Source organism: Culex quinquefasciatus, chromosome 2 (assembly GCF_015732765.1).
Source record: "Culex quinquefasciatus strain JHB chromosome 2, VPISU_Cqui_1.0_pri_paternal, whole genome shotgun sequence".
Lineage (NCBI taxonomy): Eukaryota > Metazoa > Arthropoda > Insecta > Diptera > Culicidae > Culex > Culex quinquefasciatus.
The window spans coordinates 64,282,598-64,299,128 of NC_051862.1; the positions used below are offsets into that span (position 1 = coordinate 64,282,598).

The 16,531-nt window shown below is 39.4% G+C and overlaps 2 protein-coding genes across 2 annotated transcripts; one reads left to right on the plus strand and one right to left on the minus strand.

Annotated features, from left to right (window-relative positions):
- The first annotated feature begins 224 nt into the window (after positions 1-224).
- On the plus strand, positions 225-9,549 carry LOC6052626. The gene is made up of 3 exons (XM_038255354.1): positions 225-369; positions 8,846-9,206; positions 9,278-9,549. The coding sequence occupies exons 1-3, from the start codon at positions 278-280 to the stop codon at positions 9,458-9,460; spliced, it is 636 nt and encodes a 211-aa protein (XP_038111282.1). The 5' UTR covers positions 225-277; the 3' UTR covers positions 9,461-9,549.
- LOC6052628 (transcriptional adapter 3) lies at positions 9,508-14,245 on the minus strand. The gene is made up of 4 exons (XM_038255355.1): positions 13,792-14,245; positions 13,064-13,727; positions 9,927-10,326; positions 9,508-9,867 (listed from the first exon to the last, which is right to left on the minus strand). The coding sequence occupies exons 1-4, from the start codon at positions 14,063-14,065 to the stop codon at positions 9,709-9,711; spliced, it is 1,497 nt and encodes a 498-aa protein (XP_038111283.1). The 5' UTR covers positions 14,066-14,245; the 3' UTR covers positions 9,508-9,708.
- Positions 14,246-16,531: the final 2,286 nt, after the last annotated feature.

Consider the following 16,531-nt stretch of genomic DNA (forward strand, 5'->3'; position numbering starts at 1 on the left):
TGTAGAAATCACGAGTTGATTGATTAGCCAGACTCAGACATGAAGACACAAAGGAACAGATTGTAATATCACCGTACGCCAAATCACGTGCAAGATAAACACAACCAAAAATTTCACCAGCACATATATGTATTAACAACCGTTATCACAAGATTCGCAATAGCCGCAATAACTTATCTTAGAAAATAACAACAACACATCTTCCCCATTATCACTTTTAGGCACACGAAAAACTCAGTTCAGTTCTCACTTTCTGCTAGGCTTCGCGTGCGTTCTAATGTACTCCAGCGCTCGCAATATGGCGTCCGGAATGGGCGGCGGCTGGGGAATAACGTCCCCCACCGGATTGTATCCGTTTTCATCTGCCGTGTAAGTAATCTGCACCACTTCACCCTCGGGAGAGGTGTACTTGTAGCCTCCGGTGGCGGCGCGTCCGCCTTGACCTTGTTCCTGCGCTTCCGTACCGTCCGACAGCTTGTACCGATAGAAGTACGTTCCGTCCGGTTCGATGTTCTGGTCCTGCTCCAGCACTTCTGACCGTTGACTCCGGACACCGACCAGCAGCAGAGTCATGGCGACTAGGACGGTGCAAATCTGAAACGATAAGTTATGAGTACACGAGAGATGCTAGATTAGAGGTCAAGTTCAAGTTGAGTTACCTGGTTCATTTTCGAGAGCCTGTTTGGGTAGACTGTCGTGACCAAGATAGACTAGACGCGTATTGATCGGTTGATCGCCAAAGTCGTCTTCTTTTATACTGAGATGAGATGAGCGATAGTGTCCAGCAGTCAACACCACACAGCTAGCATGGGGTCTTCCCCGCAAAGCCAAGGTGGATGCTGCTGCCGGTTGACAGGGGTGAGGTTCGTGATGTAACGCGCGGTGGCGCATAAACACCAGACAAGTTTGGGCTTGCAAATAGACTTAAACCTGTCCGGGCTGCTCTGTGGCACCTGAGTGGAATATTTGGGCGGACGAGGAAGAGCTGTTTGACCCCAAATCGAAAGGTGCAGGGTCAGACGTTGTTCAATTGAGGTATAGAACCTGATCTTGGATCAAGAATGGTCTTGATAATCGTCATCAGATGATAATAATTAATGACATAACATTTTGAGCATAAATTTTATTCCAGAAAATTAAATAACATTAAATTTAAATTAATAACACAGCAGTTCCATGTGAAAGTTAAAGAAAACAAATAAAGTTGCTTCGAACTGGCTCAACATTTTTCTGAGGGTTCCTTGGCCTGAGGGTTTTTTAAACGGATTCATCTGACAATTTTACATGACATATCAAAAATTGGGCGAGGTTCATTATCAGGATTCAGAGATGGGTAATTCTCTACCAACTCACACGAAATCGGGAAAAGTTTCCCCGACCCCTCTTCGATTTACGTGAAACTTTGTCCCTGATCACGAATCCGAGGTCCGTTTTTTTAATATCTCGTGACGGAGGGGCGGTACGACCCCTTCCATTTTGAACATGCGAAAAAAGAGGTGTTTTTCAATAATTTGCAGCCTGAAACGGTGATGAGATAGAAATTTGGTGTCAAAGGGACTGTTAAGTAAAATTAGACGCCCAATTTGATGGCGTACTCAGAATTCCGAAAAAAGTATTTTTCATCGAAAAAAACACTAAAAAAGTTTTAAAAATTCTCCCATTTTCCGTTACTTGACTGTACAAAATTTTGGAACATGTCTTTTTATGGAAAATTTAATGTACTTTTCGAATCAACATTGACCCAGAAGGGCCATTTTTTCATTTAAAACAAATTTTTTTATTTTAAAATTTCGTGTTATTTCTAACTTTGCAGGGTTATTTTTTAGAGTGTAACAATGTTCTACAAAGACAATTAAAAAAATTTTGATATATTTTACATAAAAGTCCCTTTGACACCAAATTTCTATCTCATCACCGTTTCAGGCTGCAAATTATTGAAAAACACCTCTTTTTTCGCATGTTAAAAAATGGAAGGGGTCGTACCGCCCCTCCGTCACGAGATATCAAAAAACGGACCTCGGATTCGAGATCGGGGACAAAAGTTACCCCTTAGGACAAAGTTTCACGTAAATCGAAGAGGGGTCGGGGCAACTGCTGAGTGAGTTGGCGGAGAATTACACGGAGAAAAAAAGAGTTGTCAAAATCGTGAACAAGCGTTCGTGAAAATGGGAACCACGAACGAAGTGTTCAAATTTCATGGTACGTTTTTCAAAATCGTACCATGGGATTTGAACACATTGTTCGAGGTTCCCATTTTCATGAACGCTTGTTCACGATTTTGGGAACTCTTTTTTCTCCGTGTACCCAGATATGATTTTTTGAAAATAAAATCCGGGGTTTTCGACGCGCCGCGCGCGAAAACGGAGATTGGTGAAATCGGCAAAAAATCACCTTTTTCACTAAAAATTCGATAACTTGGAAATTTCACCCTTTATGTATTTTTTTGATTGAGGGCTCCGTTTTCAAGATATAGCCACCGAACGTTTGATTTTAACGACATATTTACAGTTTTGATTAAAAAAATTCAAAATATTTTCAAAAATGGTCACTTATGGTCACTATTTTTTAGAAACAAAAAACCGTAAGTATTTCGCTAAAATCAAACTTTCAGTGGCTATATCTTAAAAACGGAGCCCTTAATCAAAAAACTGGAAAGTGCTTTTCGATTGCAAATTTAGTTTTACATAAAATATTGAGGTCAAATTTTTTTTTGGTATAAAATTTCGATTTTTTTTCTTAAAATCACTACTTTTTCAAAAAGTGATAACTCAGCGACAGATTTTTTGACCATACTTCTCTATAGATTAAAAGTTGCGGGTTTTCGTCCCCTAAAACATATCAAAAAATTTCGAAAATCAAAAATTACTTATTTTGGGAAATTGGGTTTTTGTGAAAAAAATGTTAATTAAAAAATCGGCAATTTTTTTTTCGTGTACCTTTTTTTTCCTCAATAGTCCTTAACAATACCTACAACTTTGCCGAAGACACCAAATTGATCACACAATTCTCTCAAAAGTTACAGCTGTTTAAATATTTACGTACCGTAATCTGGGGTGAATCGGGACTACAGTCTGAATAGGGACAGCAGTTTTCAGAGCACTTAAAGCTTTTAAATTTGGAAATGGATGTACACATTTTATTGGCCTGAGTCTGTTCTAACCGAAACCAACCAGAAAAATCAAAATATTGTGCTCCAACATGGTTAAAACTGCTGTCCCAATTCGCCCCATGTGTCCCAATTGACCCCAGTTTACGGTACCATTTTTGTATGGACAGCTGCCAAAATTGTATGGAGACTTGCATGGGTGAACCAATGACACAAAATAGCTTCTTTGGTCATATGGAAGGCCCCCACAAAGTTTGAGCCAAATCAAAAAATACAAATAAAATCCATTTCCAGTTTTGGTAGAGAGTTGCTCATATGGAACTGCTGAACATATAAATTTTTAATTTGATTGACATACCGTAATCAGGTGTAACATTAGTTAATAATATTGGTGATATGATTAACAGCTATCTCTAGAATTTTTTTGGCAATTTTTTTATGCGATCACGAAATCTCACTATTTTATCAATTTCAGATGCATCTGAGATGCAAGTTTATCTACTCCCTGTGTCATAGCTATGATATTTGAATTAAGATATCACAACCCTCACAAATCATCCCTTCGGCTAATTTATGGCCCATTAGGTCGCGTCGAAAAATCAGGCAATCATTCGGCGATCAACATCATCGTTTCGGATTTATCGCCCGCGAGAAGCGTGCTACTGCTTAATCATCCTCAAACCCCCCCCCCCCCCCCCCCCCCCCCAAAGTCCAAAAAGGTAATAAAAATTCCAACCCATATTTAAGTGAATTTATAGCCGTTCAGCATGGCAATCGTCTTCATTTCGTCTGCTGCATGCTCTCATTGATGTCAAGCCGGGTCTGTCTGCCATGGGTTGACCATCGCGCGAACTGACTTTGTCAACCCCAAAGAGCGCTTTATGCTAATATATTCAGGTCTGTCCATTTGGACAATATCTCCTTGGACCGCGGGCCAGTAGTGATGCACTATTAACCAAAGATGACCTGCGGGGGCCAATTTGGAAGGCAAACAAAACCTTTCGGAGTCATTAAAACTGACCGTTGGAGATGTATGTGTGTGTGCACTGGAGATTGAGTGATAAACGTTGGAACATCATTAAATCTAATCAATGATCACTGTCAACCGTAATGGTTTAGATTTTACATTGGTAGACTAGAATAATTGAATATATTTTGTTAGCAGGATTTCAAAGTTTCTGTAAAAGGCAACAAAACCATGGGCTCCTTCAAAGACAAATGCCAGACCACACCGAGTTTCAAAAATAACAGAACAGCAGGGAACACCGCAAAAAAAGGATTTTACACTCATCAACTTTCAATCAAAACTTTTATTATTTTGAAAGTATTGCTCGAAGACAAGTTTTTCTTCGTTTATAAGCAGTTAACAAATCTTTTATTAGTTAAATTAATAGTAATTAGCGAAAAAGGCTAAATCACATCGTTCAGTATTTTTATAGTACTTTATGCAAGTAAATATTACTTCTGATAAAAGTTAGATTAGATTAGATTTTTCTAATCGAAGATGGCGGCCAAAATGTCGATGATGAAATATTGAAAAAAAAAACAATTTTGTAAATTTTCCGAGTGATGGTATAGCCTTTCCTTAGTGAGTTAAAATGGAATTTACTCGAGTATGTTTTTGATGTATCGTAAACCGGGGTGACATTGATAGGATTTCAATTTATTGCGCATTTTGCACTTTACTAGAGTGTTGCGCAATTATTTTCATCACAGTATTTTTTTCATCACAGTGATTTTTCTTCACAGTGATGCCGACGATATCCGTTGCTATGGCAGGCTGTTTATGTTTATTTGTTTATTTTTGGAAATTCAGAAACTATTGGCTCGTCCAGCCCAGAGAAAGTTTTACGGACTGGCTAAGTGATTTCAGGGACGAAGGCTTGTTGCGGAATCGTGGTCTCCGGTGTCGGGATGCAGCAGTGCTGTGGAGGCTTACAATGGATTTTTTACTTTTTGCCGGACGGATTGTTGAAAACCAGCGGGCATTGCTGGCTACGTTGTAGACAGGCGTCTTCAGTACTTGTTGGATCGGTATCCCCAACATCCGCTGATCCTGCGCTGCCGAGAGGGGCCCCTTCATGGCGATGAAAACCAGTGGCCTGAGGGTTATCGTCCTCTACGGTCCTCATACGGGGAGGCGACAGACAGCGGCGGAGGAAAGCTGCGCGGAATTCACGCTACGGATTAATACGATCAGTACGAGATGGACGGATGCTCGGAGTTTCGCCGATGGAGAGGGCGATTTGTTACCCTTCGCTACCCTGGAACTCAAGCTAGAGCTTGTCCGATGTACTAATGCAATTTAATACTTGTAATCTTTTCTAATAAAGTCTTTTAAAAAAATATGTTCTCTCGGTTCTAGCACCAATAGGGTACAAACTGTTTTTACTGAAAAATGTAAAGGCTTCTTTCGTCTACGGAGTATTTATTTTAGCTAGATCTCTGTTAAATTTATAGCGAATTCATGGTACCATTTACGGACTCAGCGACCACATCTCGTGGCGGCCGATAGAATTATGCCCTCGAACTCATTAGAAAAAATAACCTGTCAAAAACCTCAAAAGTTCCAGCTACGAGAATTTAGCCAGGAACCTTTAACAGACCATCTCAATGACTTACTGCCTCGGCTACCACTGCTTGGTGACTAGATTGTGGTCAGAAGTCGATGCATTACACTTGTTTTGTTTTGATGGTGTGATGGAAAATCAGTTTGCCAACTGTGATGAAAATTTTCCCGCAGCACTCTACTGAGGTGCAAAGTGCGCAAAGTTGACAGTTCTCAGTCCTGCAAAGCAGTGTGATGAAAAAATCTACGCCTAGCACGATTGACATAAAACTCTAGAAATTGCTGCAAGGCGCAATATTTACGGAATATTTTTCAACTGAGCAGTTCTCTACGGAATCGGTCTTTTTTCTTTAATTTTAATTTTTGATTTTTTTTAATCCGGCTGAAACTTTCTTGGTGCCTTCGGTATGCCCATTATGGCAGGGTGACCACTCAAAGTCCATTTTCAAATTCCCGACTTTTTCCCGACTTTTCCAGTATGCTCGAATAATAGGCATTTCTTATCTAAAAAATGATTTCAAACATAACACTTTCTATAAGAAAAGTCAATACCAATAACCGAGAAATAATTCTTACTGAATTCAAAAAAATATATATAGGCAATTTTTGAAAATACAGAAATAGAGTAGAAACACAACCAATTAATTTTCCCATACTCTCAAAAAAAGTTCAAGGGCAATATTTGAAAAAAAAACATATTATAAATTACTTAATGAATTTAGTTAAGCAATTAAAAATATTCACAAAAAAAACATTGCCAAATTCAAGTTGTCATAACTCTAAGCTATTAGGCTCTATTTTTATAATATTTTTTATTAACTTTACCTCTTGTTTGATAAAACATTAATTAATAAAGATCATTGGATTCATGAAAAAATATTATGAAAATCTGTGTCAAAGGCATCCAATATTCATTAAGATTTTGAATGTCTTTAACATTCCAACGCCCAAGGCTCCAAAAAAGTTGGAACGGTAACTTCAACTCGCTGGTTCACGAGCATAACTTAACCAATCAAGATGATTCTTCTTTCCAGTGATTTGTTAGAATGTCTAGATGATCCTAGAACTTTGCAGAACTTAATTTGATCAAATCTGTTATTTTTGCGATCAAAAACATCGTTCCAACTTTTTTTTTCGCGAGTAAAAAAAAATTCGCCAAAAATTCCGCGGAGGCAGTCGTTTTGAAAAAAGGTGGAACGATGTTTTCGGTCGCAGAAATTACAGATTTGATCAAATTAAGTTCTTCAAAGTTCTAGGATTATCTAGACATTCTAACAAATCACTGGAAAAAATAATCACCTTGATTGGTTGAGTTATGGCCGAGAACCAGCGAGTTGAAGTTACCGTTCCAACTTTTTTGGGAGGCTTGGGCGTCCGTGTAAGTTGGACATACGTTGGACGTTCCAGTGTTAACAGCTTTTCTATACTCAAATATATTGAAATAGTGAAAAGAACCTTAAATTTGAAGTATAGTTACTAAACCAGAATTCAGTGTATTCAATTGGAAAATTGTAAAAAAAAAAACAAAATTATTCAAGAGTTGAAAAATAATTTTCAAACAAGTATGCCAAGAATTCCCGACTTTTCCCGACTTTTTGACAAAAAATAATAAATTCCCGACTTTTTCCCGATTTTTTGCGGATTTTGCCGAATTCCCGACTTTTTCCCGACTTTCCCGATTTCCCGACTTGAGTGGCCACCCTGCCATTAGTTCGTTCATATAACACAGTCCAACAAGATTTTGTCTCTGAGACGAGTATATGTGTAGTAGAATTTTGCCTACTGAATCCGAATACGGGTCCAGAATTGCTCCAAATGGTGGTTTTTGAAAAGCTGAGAAAATTCTTTATATTTTGCTTTTTTGAACTTTGTTGTTGCGACCCTTAGTTGCTGAGATGTTGCCATGCAAAGGTTTAAAAACAGGAAAATTTATGTTTTCTAAGTCTCACCCAAACAACCCACCATTTTCTAATGTCGATATATCAGCAACTAATGGTCCGATTTACAATGTTAAAATGTGAAACATTCGTGAAATTTTCCGATCTTTTCAAAAACATTTTTTTCAAAAAATTTGAATCAAGACTAACATTTCAAAAGGGCGTAATATTGAATGTTTGGTCCTTTTGAAATGTTAGTCTTGATTTCAAATTTCCCATACAATCCTTACTAATCGAAATTTCGGATAAACGAGTCTGGACTGTATTGTCAAACGAACCTGATAAATAAGGGGTGACCAAAGTAAGACCCGCGGGTCAAATGTGTCCCGCGAGAAGATCGTTAAAGTTGGTGAAAAAAATCATTTCATAAAAAATTTCTTCGGGACCATCCATAAACCACGTGGACACTTTTTTGGAAATCTCGAACCCCCCCCCCCCCTCGTGGACAATTGTCCATACAAAAAAAATCTTTTTTGTATGGAGCGTGGACAATCGCCATACCCCCTAAAGTGTCCACGTGGTTTGTGGATGGCCCCTTCTTAGAATCACTAATTACTCGTCAGGGTTATCTCGGATCGTTTTTCGTTCTTCGATAAAGTTGTTTGTCATAAAATTTATTTAAAAATGATATACCGCCATTATAATACTCGAAATTAAAAAAAAAATCACAGTTGAAAAAAGTGTTTTAGATTTAAATTTTGTAATTTCTAATTCAAAATTAATAATTTTCCACATTTGGCCACAGCTCATGTGAGCCTCAAATTTGGCCGTTGGCCGTTCTTTGGAACTGGATCCCTTGTGATAAAATGATTTAATTTATATACAGTGGACTCTCTGGTTGTCGATATTGAAGGGACCGTCGAAAGCGGGAGTTATCAAATTATAGAACGCAAAATCAAATCAATCTATTTAAAGGGACTGGAAGACATGGAGACGCATGGTATCATAACACCCTAAATCTCAACATGTTATTGATACTTACGTTGCTACTAATTGTTCACCTACCAACGCTTAGCTATCTGGAAAGCAATTGTCATCGAACTGTTTGAAAACAAAGCCCGCATTTTCGGAACAAGCACCCACTTATCACAATTCTTTCGCCACCGTCTACGACGCGGCACAATCTCGGACACCGTTCGTACGATAGCACACTCCAGTCCGTTATCAATCAGTAGTACACAATTGAACTTCAACGACGACGATCCACTCGAGTCTAATTTGATCTCTCTCCAGGTGCGGAACGTTACAGCTCGCGGCCAGCATGACAACGACGTCGACGCAGATTCCAGTGATGCCGAAGATGACCGAATCTAGAACCAACCTTCCGGGTGCAATGGTGGAAGGTGAAGATGCGGATCAACAGCCCAGCAAAAATCAAACCGAGCGGGACATCAGCATCGGAGAGGTGCTGCAGTCGATCAGCAAGCTGGATTTGAACGATTATGCCACCCGGAAGTCGTTCGCGCAGGGGATGCTGGATTTGGCCCTGCTGACGGCGAACGCGTCCCAGCTGAAGTATTTGCTTACGGTTGGCGAGGTGCACGAGTTCTATCACTTGCTGCTTACGCTGGTCATTGTTTCCATTTCGATGCAGGTGAGAAGCGGGGCACGACGTGGTTCAATTACGGTAATTGGGTTAATTTTTGGGAAATTTATCTTTTCCAGGTATTCCAAGCGGTGATGATAATTATTCTGGCAGTCGTCCTCGATATCAACAAAGTGGAACAGCACCGAAAAAGCGATATACTGAACAACATTTTGATAATTTTCACCGTTATCAGCGTCGTGATAAATGTGATAATAAGTGCGTTCGATATGAAGACGCAGAACGATCTGTTGCGACTCTGAAGTGAGGAGTTCTTTTCAGCGTTCCATTTAGTGATAAGACGGTGAGCTTGAGCCACGGATTAAAATGTATTATATTTCGATACTAAACGGACAATACACGGCTTTGTTTAATTCCCGACCGATAATGAATGCCACCTTGCTTCGTAAACCTCGTTGGTTCTCCTCTTTCTCATATGACAAATTTCATAAAACACTTATCCTGATAAACGTGAAAGTTTCTTATGTAAATGCGCGCGACTCGCAATCTTCTAAGCGCTAGTGAACGGCCCGTGAACCGGCATCCGTTCCAGCTGATCCGACAGCCGCTTTTGCTCCTCCACCAAACGGTACGCTTCGTCCCGTTCCTGCTTCGTCAGCGGACGCCGCTTCAGTCTGGCCGCCGTAATCTTCTTGAAGTTTTCAATGATCTGCAAAAAAAGCTCCATTAATCTTCTAGAATCCCTTTGAAACCACTACAAGAACCCACCTCCTGATCAACCCGGTCCAGCTTCCGCTTCACCTCGATCCGCTTCATCTCGTCCACGGCCATCGATTGCAGCTTCCTGATTTCGTTCGAGTTGTACTCCGCAATGACGGCAATCTCCGTGCGCACCCGATTTATCTCCGACAGAATCTCGTCGTCCTGCTGACTCTTGGGCATGTCGTCATCGTCCAGGATGCCCTGCTCGATCAGTTCCTTGCGCAGCCGCCGCTCAATGCTGATGCCGTTCTTGAGCAGCGAAACGGCCGACCGCGAGTTGTTGTGCGCCACGTCCGAGCTGCTGTTGCTGTTCTCGTTGCTGGTGCTGTTGCAGTCCGGCAGCAGGTTCTCCTCCATCAGGGCGGACACCAGCCGTTGCGTGAGCGGACCGGTGACGCCTTCGCCCCTGAAAGTACAATTCTGGGGTTAGTTTTTAACGTACCTTTAAAAAAAATGTCCTAAAGCTCTATACGCCCGCGGGCAGCTATCCAATATTCCGCTAAATGATGTTAAAAAGTTGGGTAATTCTCCAAGTTTTCGCTAATGTTTTTGAGCTTTCAATTTCTTGTTTTTAATTTTCATTTCTTCGGCAAAAGTGTAGTTAGGACTGTTTTTAAAATAAGGGTGAACGAAAAAAAAACCATTAATTAAAAAAAAATATAGAGCCTGACTTTTTTACGACAGAAAGCAAACAAGCGACCACTGTCTTTCAGAATGTTCTCATTTGCTTTGCTGTGTTTTTGTTGTTTGCTAAAGTTTACTCTTGCTCCGGAGCAAACAGAATTGCTCACTGTTTTACCTTTATTTTCAATTCAGCTCCCATTCTTCAACATTCGATCCGTCCAAGAAACGGTCTAGAAAAGGGTCACGAAAAGTTTTGAGTTTTTAATGTTCAAAAGTTTGATCTTTCGTCTTTAAAATTTTAGAATTTATGCGTCATTAAAAATAAATAATTTTCTTTTTTCTAATTCTATTTGTGATTTGATTAGAATTTAAAATGATCAGAAATCAAAAAACAAAAATTTTATGTAAACCTAAAATAAAAAAAATCAAAGAAATTACAATTTAAAAAAAACAACAAATAAAAAATAAATTCAAAAGGCGTAACTAAAAATCTAAAAATTTTAAAAATTTAGAAACAGTTCGAACCCGACTATCCGAAGTCCTCATCCAAATTTCACTGTGGAAAATCCAATTATAAGAAATTTTGATCTTTTCCAAATTAGGGTTTATTGCCTGAAATATTACTGTAAAAATTAATTATTTGCTGTTATTGTAGAATTTAGGATTTTATGTTTATATAGAATTTAAGAATTCAAGAATTCAGGGTTACAGTCAAGACTCGATTATCCGAAGGTTTGTATCGAATAATGACCAAGAAAATTTTGTTCCTTTTTTTTTCTTACTTTTAACATCAAAATCAAATTCTGCCTGACCTTATTTTAGTCAAATTTGAATGTTTTATTGCCTATTATATTATAAATGCATTTTTCCAATATTTCATCACCGCTATTTGGCCGCCATCTTCGAATTTGAAAATTCTAATTCACTTTAGTTTGGGGGTGATACTTAAGCTCAACAATAAAAAAAGACAACGAAAAAAAAAATTGTGGTTCGATTGTCCGAAGCGAAATTTTGCCAAGACCTTCGGATAATCGAGTCTGGACTGTATAAGAATTTAAGAATTAAGGCAACCAACAATTTCAGAATTAAAGGATTTGAATGTTTTGAAAAAGTTATCTAGAATTTCCAATTACAAAATATTAAATTTTTAGAATTTTCAAGTTGAGGAATTTAGGAATTGTTGAGACTATGGGTTGTTATTCAAATTTTTATATTTTTTGACTTTATTTTTTTCATATCTCCGGAACGGTTAAACCAATTTAATAGCGCCACAATTTAAAAGAAATGTTATTAGTTGTATGTTTTCAAGAATATATGTTGAGGTCCGAAAAAACTAGCTGAATATTTTGAAAAGGTTCTATGATAAAATCATATGCTGATTTGAAGTTCTCGGGACCAAAAAGCTCATATCTGAAAATATGTTTCCCTATTTCCTTTTAATACTTTACATAACACATCCAAAAATTGCTAATATCCGGAAATATGATTTTTTTATTACAAAAAAATGTGTTTTTCGACGTCCTCGCTTAAATTTTCAATTTATCGCAGTTTTTGATGATTTTTACCCATTTTCGCCATTTTCCCGTTTTTGCGCGCGGCGCGTCCTAAAACACTGTTTTGAAATTCAAAAAATCATATCTCCAAATCGTGTTGATGGATATTCGCAATGTTTGGATATGTTATGTAAAATATTACAAAGAATCAGGGAAAAATATTTTCAGATATGAGCTCTTTGGTCCCGAGACCTTAAAATCAGCAAATTAATTTCATAGGACCATTTCAAATATTCAGCTAGATTTTTCGGGTCTTAACATTATTTTCCTTAAATCACCGGCAGTCGCATACGTGTACTTTGTACACACTTTGTAAGTTCACTTGTATGGAACTCCAAAACATGCGATTTCCGAAAGTTTAAAAATCAGACTAATATCCTTAACTTTGAATTGTGGCGCTATTAAATTGGTTCAGACGTTCTGGAGATTTGATTTTTTGAAAAATGTGGTTTTTGCGAAAATCAACGAAACACGCCATTTTTTGGACTACCTTATACCGGATAGGAGCACCCTAATCGCCAAACAAAAAAATACGGGTCTAAGGGAGCGTTCTTTTATTACGTAACGCAAAAAAATGATTTTAGACCCCTCCCCTCCCCCCTCGTAACAAAATTTCCATACAAATTTTAAATAATTTGTATGGAGCGTAACACGGCCTCCAACCCCCCCTCCCCCCAACTGCGTTACGTAATATAAGAACGCTCCCTAATTATTTTGACCAAAGAACTCCCATGCCAAATTTTATCCAAAGCACTTTTGATTTGGACACTTCCTGTTTGACATGGAATCGCTAATCATTTATTTTATTTCAACGTCAAAGCAGGTAGTTACCATGCAACATTTTCGTAACGCGCGACATTTTTCGTTTTTCTAGATTGACACCGCATCAGAAATAGAGCCCTTAGGAGAAAGTTCAAAATATTTAAGGTCCTTTTCAATACAAATAGTCAAAAAATGAACACTTACATGACCTTCTCCTTCTTGCCAACGTCCCCGTTGGTCAGTCCCTTGCTCTTCTTCGAGTTGTCCTGCTCCTCCTTGATATCGTCAGCCGCCCACTGCGTACTGTAGTGCGGTCCCAGCTCCGGAATCGGCGGAATCAACGGCCCGGAATACTCCTCCAGCAGATCATCCAGCAGCTTAAGATCTTCGTGCGTAATCGACATACAGTACGGCTCCACCGACATCCAGAATTTGTTCGGCGTGTCGTTCTTCGGCAGCATCAGTTTGCTGTTGTCCGCGTTGAGCACGTGCTGAATGTGGTGATTGGCGGGCAGGAACGGCACCGCATCCGAACTGTCGTCCGTGTTCTGGGAGGGAGCCGGCGAGGGCGGGATCAGCGAGGACATGTTCTTCATTTTCATGTGCTTCATGTGGTGGCCGAACAGCTTGCCGGCACTTTCGCGCAGCTTTTGCTTCTCGTCGATGCGCTTCTTTTTGCCGGGGGAGGCCGGGGCCTTGTCGATAAACTTTCCCTTACGCTCACGACGTTCGTCCGCCTTGTCGATGGTTTCCATTTCGCTTTTCAGGACTCGATAACGGAGCGCAACGGTTGAAAGGAGCAGCTCCAGTTCAAGCTGAATCATGTCCAGGTCTTCCGCTGGGACCAAGTCATCCGTACTTGAGAGGGCTGTTTGAAGAGAAATACGAGTCAATTATAAATATTTGTTTAGCTAAATGTAGCAACTACTCACCCGCAGTGTACTTCGGAAGAACCTTTCCGTTGTCCAACGTCTTGATGTACGGCACCAGCGGGACTTCCCCGGGAGATCCAGGCGACGGGACTCCCGCGTGTGCTCCAGCGACCGCCGCCGCTGCAGTCTTTGGCAGTTTCGATCCGGATGGTACCCCGGACGAAGAAGGTCCTGCCCCGAGGCCAACCAGCCCTGCACTGGACGGCAGTCCCATGCCGCGACTTTTGGCCGACGATGAAAGCGATAAGCGCTTTGCCAATCCCTTATCAGCCATGTTCACTTCTGGAGCGAAAAGGTTCAAAATCCACCCAAGTTTGTAGTACTACGGTTTGTTTACAAACAGCACTGCCACGCGAAACCCCCAAACAAATCAGCTGATCTCCTCCCGTTACACGATTCACACACACGCACACCGACGCACCGTCCCGGGGGTGGCCAACCGATCTCAACCGCAGCAACCTGTGTGACGACTCGCGCTCGGTTCAAAATGGGAGCACAGCTGTCAAGCTAGATGCGTCAGAGAGCTCGAGAAAAGTCGATTTTTGCTTGCGAAAATTAACGCTTGCGATGCATTTTCACGCCCGCATTCACTTGCACTGCACGAAACGTGTCACGATGCACAGATTTGGTGCGATTCGGGGTGGAAAATTGCACTAAAACTCGACTTTTGAGACGAAAAACTGACTGGGCGACGACTAGCTGCGCTGACGCCCTGGTGCAGCTGTTGACGGCTTTAAAAACTGTTTGACGCAACGGAATCGCAGCGGAGAGGCGTCGTTCGAAGGAGGGGCCATGATAACCCTTGGCGAAGCAATAAAATTTCTACTCACAAATTCAGGTTTAGATTTTTTTTAATATTTCAGGTTTGGAGGAATGATTCCACTTGATAATTTTTAATTTGTAATGTAATGGTAATGATATCCTGCTAGTATAAACGAAGCCGTATTGTTAAACTGAATTCGGTAGATCGTGGTAGATTTTTTGGAAATACAGTCCATACTCGATTATCCGAAGTATCGATTATCCAAAGGTTTGTATGGGACTTCGGATAATCGAATCACGAACAAAAAAAAAATGTTTTCGTTTTCTTGTTTTTAACATAAAATTTGAGTTGTACAACCCCATTTTAGTCAAATTTGAGTTGTTGATTGCCTATTCAAAAATAAAATGCATTTATTCAACATTGCATCACCGCCATTTGGGCCGCCATCTTGAATTTAAAAGTTCTAAATCATTTTTGCGTAGTTTAGCGGTATACGCACTTCGGAAGGAACCGGTCAAGAAAAAAATCAAATGGGCAGCAGCGGCAGCGCAAGCAAGTCAGAGAGTGTGAAGAAAAGCCCCAAGAAATCGCTCCCTCTCCTTTGTTCTGCTGTTCGTAAATCACCATATTAGACAATCAACTATCGACAATCAAAAATTAGACAACGAGAAAAAAAAAATGTCTTGGTTCAATTAAACGATGTTTTGATTATCTGAAGTGAAATTTTTCCAAGGCCTTCGGATAATCGAGTCTGGACTGCAATTCGAACTTTCAAAAATCCAGCAAAGCATCTATCTACCACATTGGTCACACAAAAAACTGTGGTAAAAAAATTAACCCACCGCGATCAACCGCAATATTTTTTTTACAGTTCGACACCAACGAATTATTTCAAGAAAATCTACCGCGTTAACCAAAATCACATTTTAGTAAAAAGAATAATAACAAAATGCAACTCGTGTTAATTTAGTTCAATCTAGATTAAAATAGTAGTTTATGCAACAAGTTGCAAAAAGAGGATTTTTTCAGCACGAGTCGTACATTTATCCAACGAGGTTCACCGAGTTGGATAAATACGACGAGTGCTGAAAAAATCAAGTTTTGCAACGAGTTCCATACAACATTTTTTGCAATTCCGAAAAACACCCATTGAGTGAAATTTTAAGTCAAATTTTCATGTATTTTGTCTATAAAACGTTTAAATCAAAAAAAAAGTTGAAAAGTGTTATTTTTCGAAACAAGTGCTGAAAAGTAGAACTTTTCAGCATTTATTTTGAAAAGTGTTGCTATTCGATTCTGTTATTATTGGTACAGAAAAGTAGGCTATTTCGTCGTTCAAGAATGACAGGAAAAGTAAGTGGTTTCACGACGGAATTGCAAAAAGTTAATTAAAAACGTTGCTTAGTTTAACAAAATTAAAATGAACATTTTAAAAATTAAAACGAGACAAGTCAAACATTAGAACCTATAATTTCTAGAGTTTAATTTGAAAAGGTCCCATAAACATAAGGAATCTCATAGCTTTAGGATCATTCAAACAAGGCACCATCCATAAACCACGTGGACACTTTTTTGGGAATCTCGACCCCCTTCGTGGACAATTGTCCATACAAAAAAAAAATTTTTTGTCATGAGCGTGGACAATCGACATACCCCCCAACCCCTAAAGTGTCCACGTGGTTTATGGATGGTCCCCAAACAAAACTATAGAATTTGATTTTGATTTTGAGCAAGATGTGTAGAATATCCAAACTGAGAAATAAACAAAATTAAGATAAGGAAACCAATAGAAAAGGGTTTCAGGCAGATTACGGAAAAAATAATTTGCGGTCGTACAAAAGGTCATTGAACTCACAAAAAATATCGTTGTTAACAATAATATCTAGATTACTTTCTCAAAACCATCAATGCGCCATGGGTTTCCTATGTTCATAGGACCTTTTGCAAAATTAAGCAAGATATCACCAATGTATGCTT

Coding starts and splice junctions, on each gene's coding strand:
- LOC6052626 (XM_038255354.1), top strand. CDS start 278: ATGTACTCCAGCGCTCGCAATATGGCGTCCGGAATGGGCGGCGGCTGG. Junction 370..8,845: donor TATCCGTTTTCATCTGCCGT/GTAAGTAATCTG, acceptor ATCTCTCTCCAG/GTGCGGAACGTTACAGCTCG. Junction 9,207..9,277: donor TTGTTTCCATTTCGATGCAG/GTGAGAAGCGGG, acceptor TATCTTTTCCAG/GTATTCCAAGCGGTGATGAT.
- LOC6052628 (XM_038255355.1), bottom strand. CDS start 14,065: ATGGCTGATAAGGGATTGGCAAAGCGCTTATCGCTTTCATCGTCGGCC. Junction 13,728..13,791: donor TCTTCCGAAGTACACTGCGG/GTGAGTAGTTGC, acceptor CTCTTCAAACAG/CCCTCTCAAGTACGGATGAC. Junction 10,327..13,063: donor GGCAAGAAGGAGAAGGTCAT/GTAAGTGTTCAT, acceptor TTGTACTTTCAG/GGGCGAAGGCGTCACCGGTC.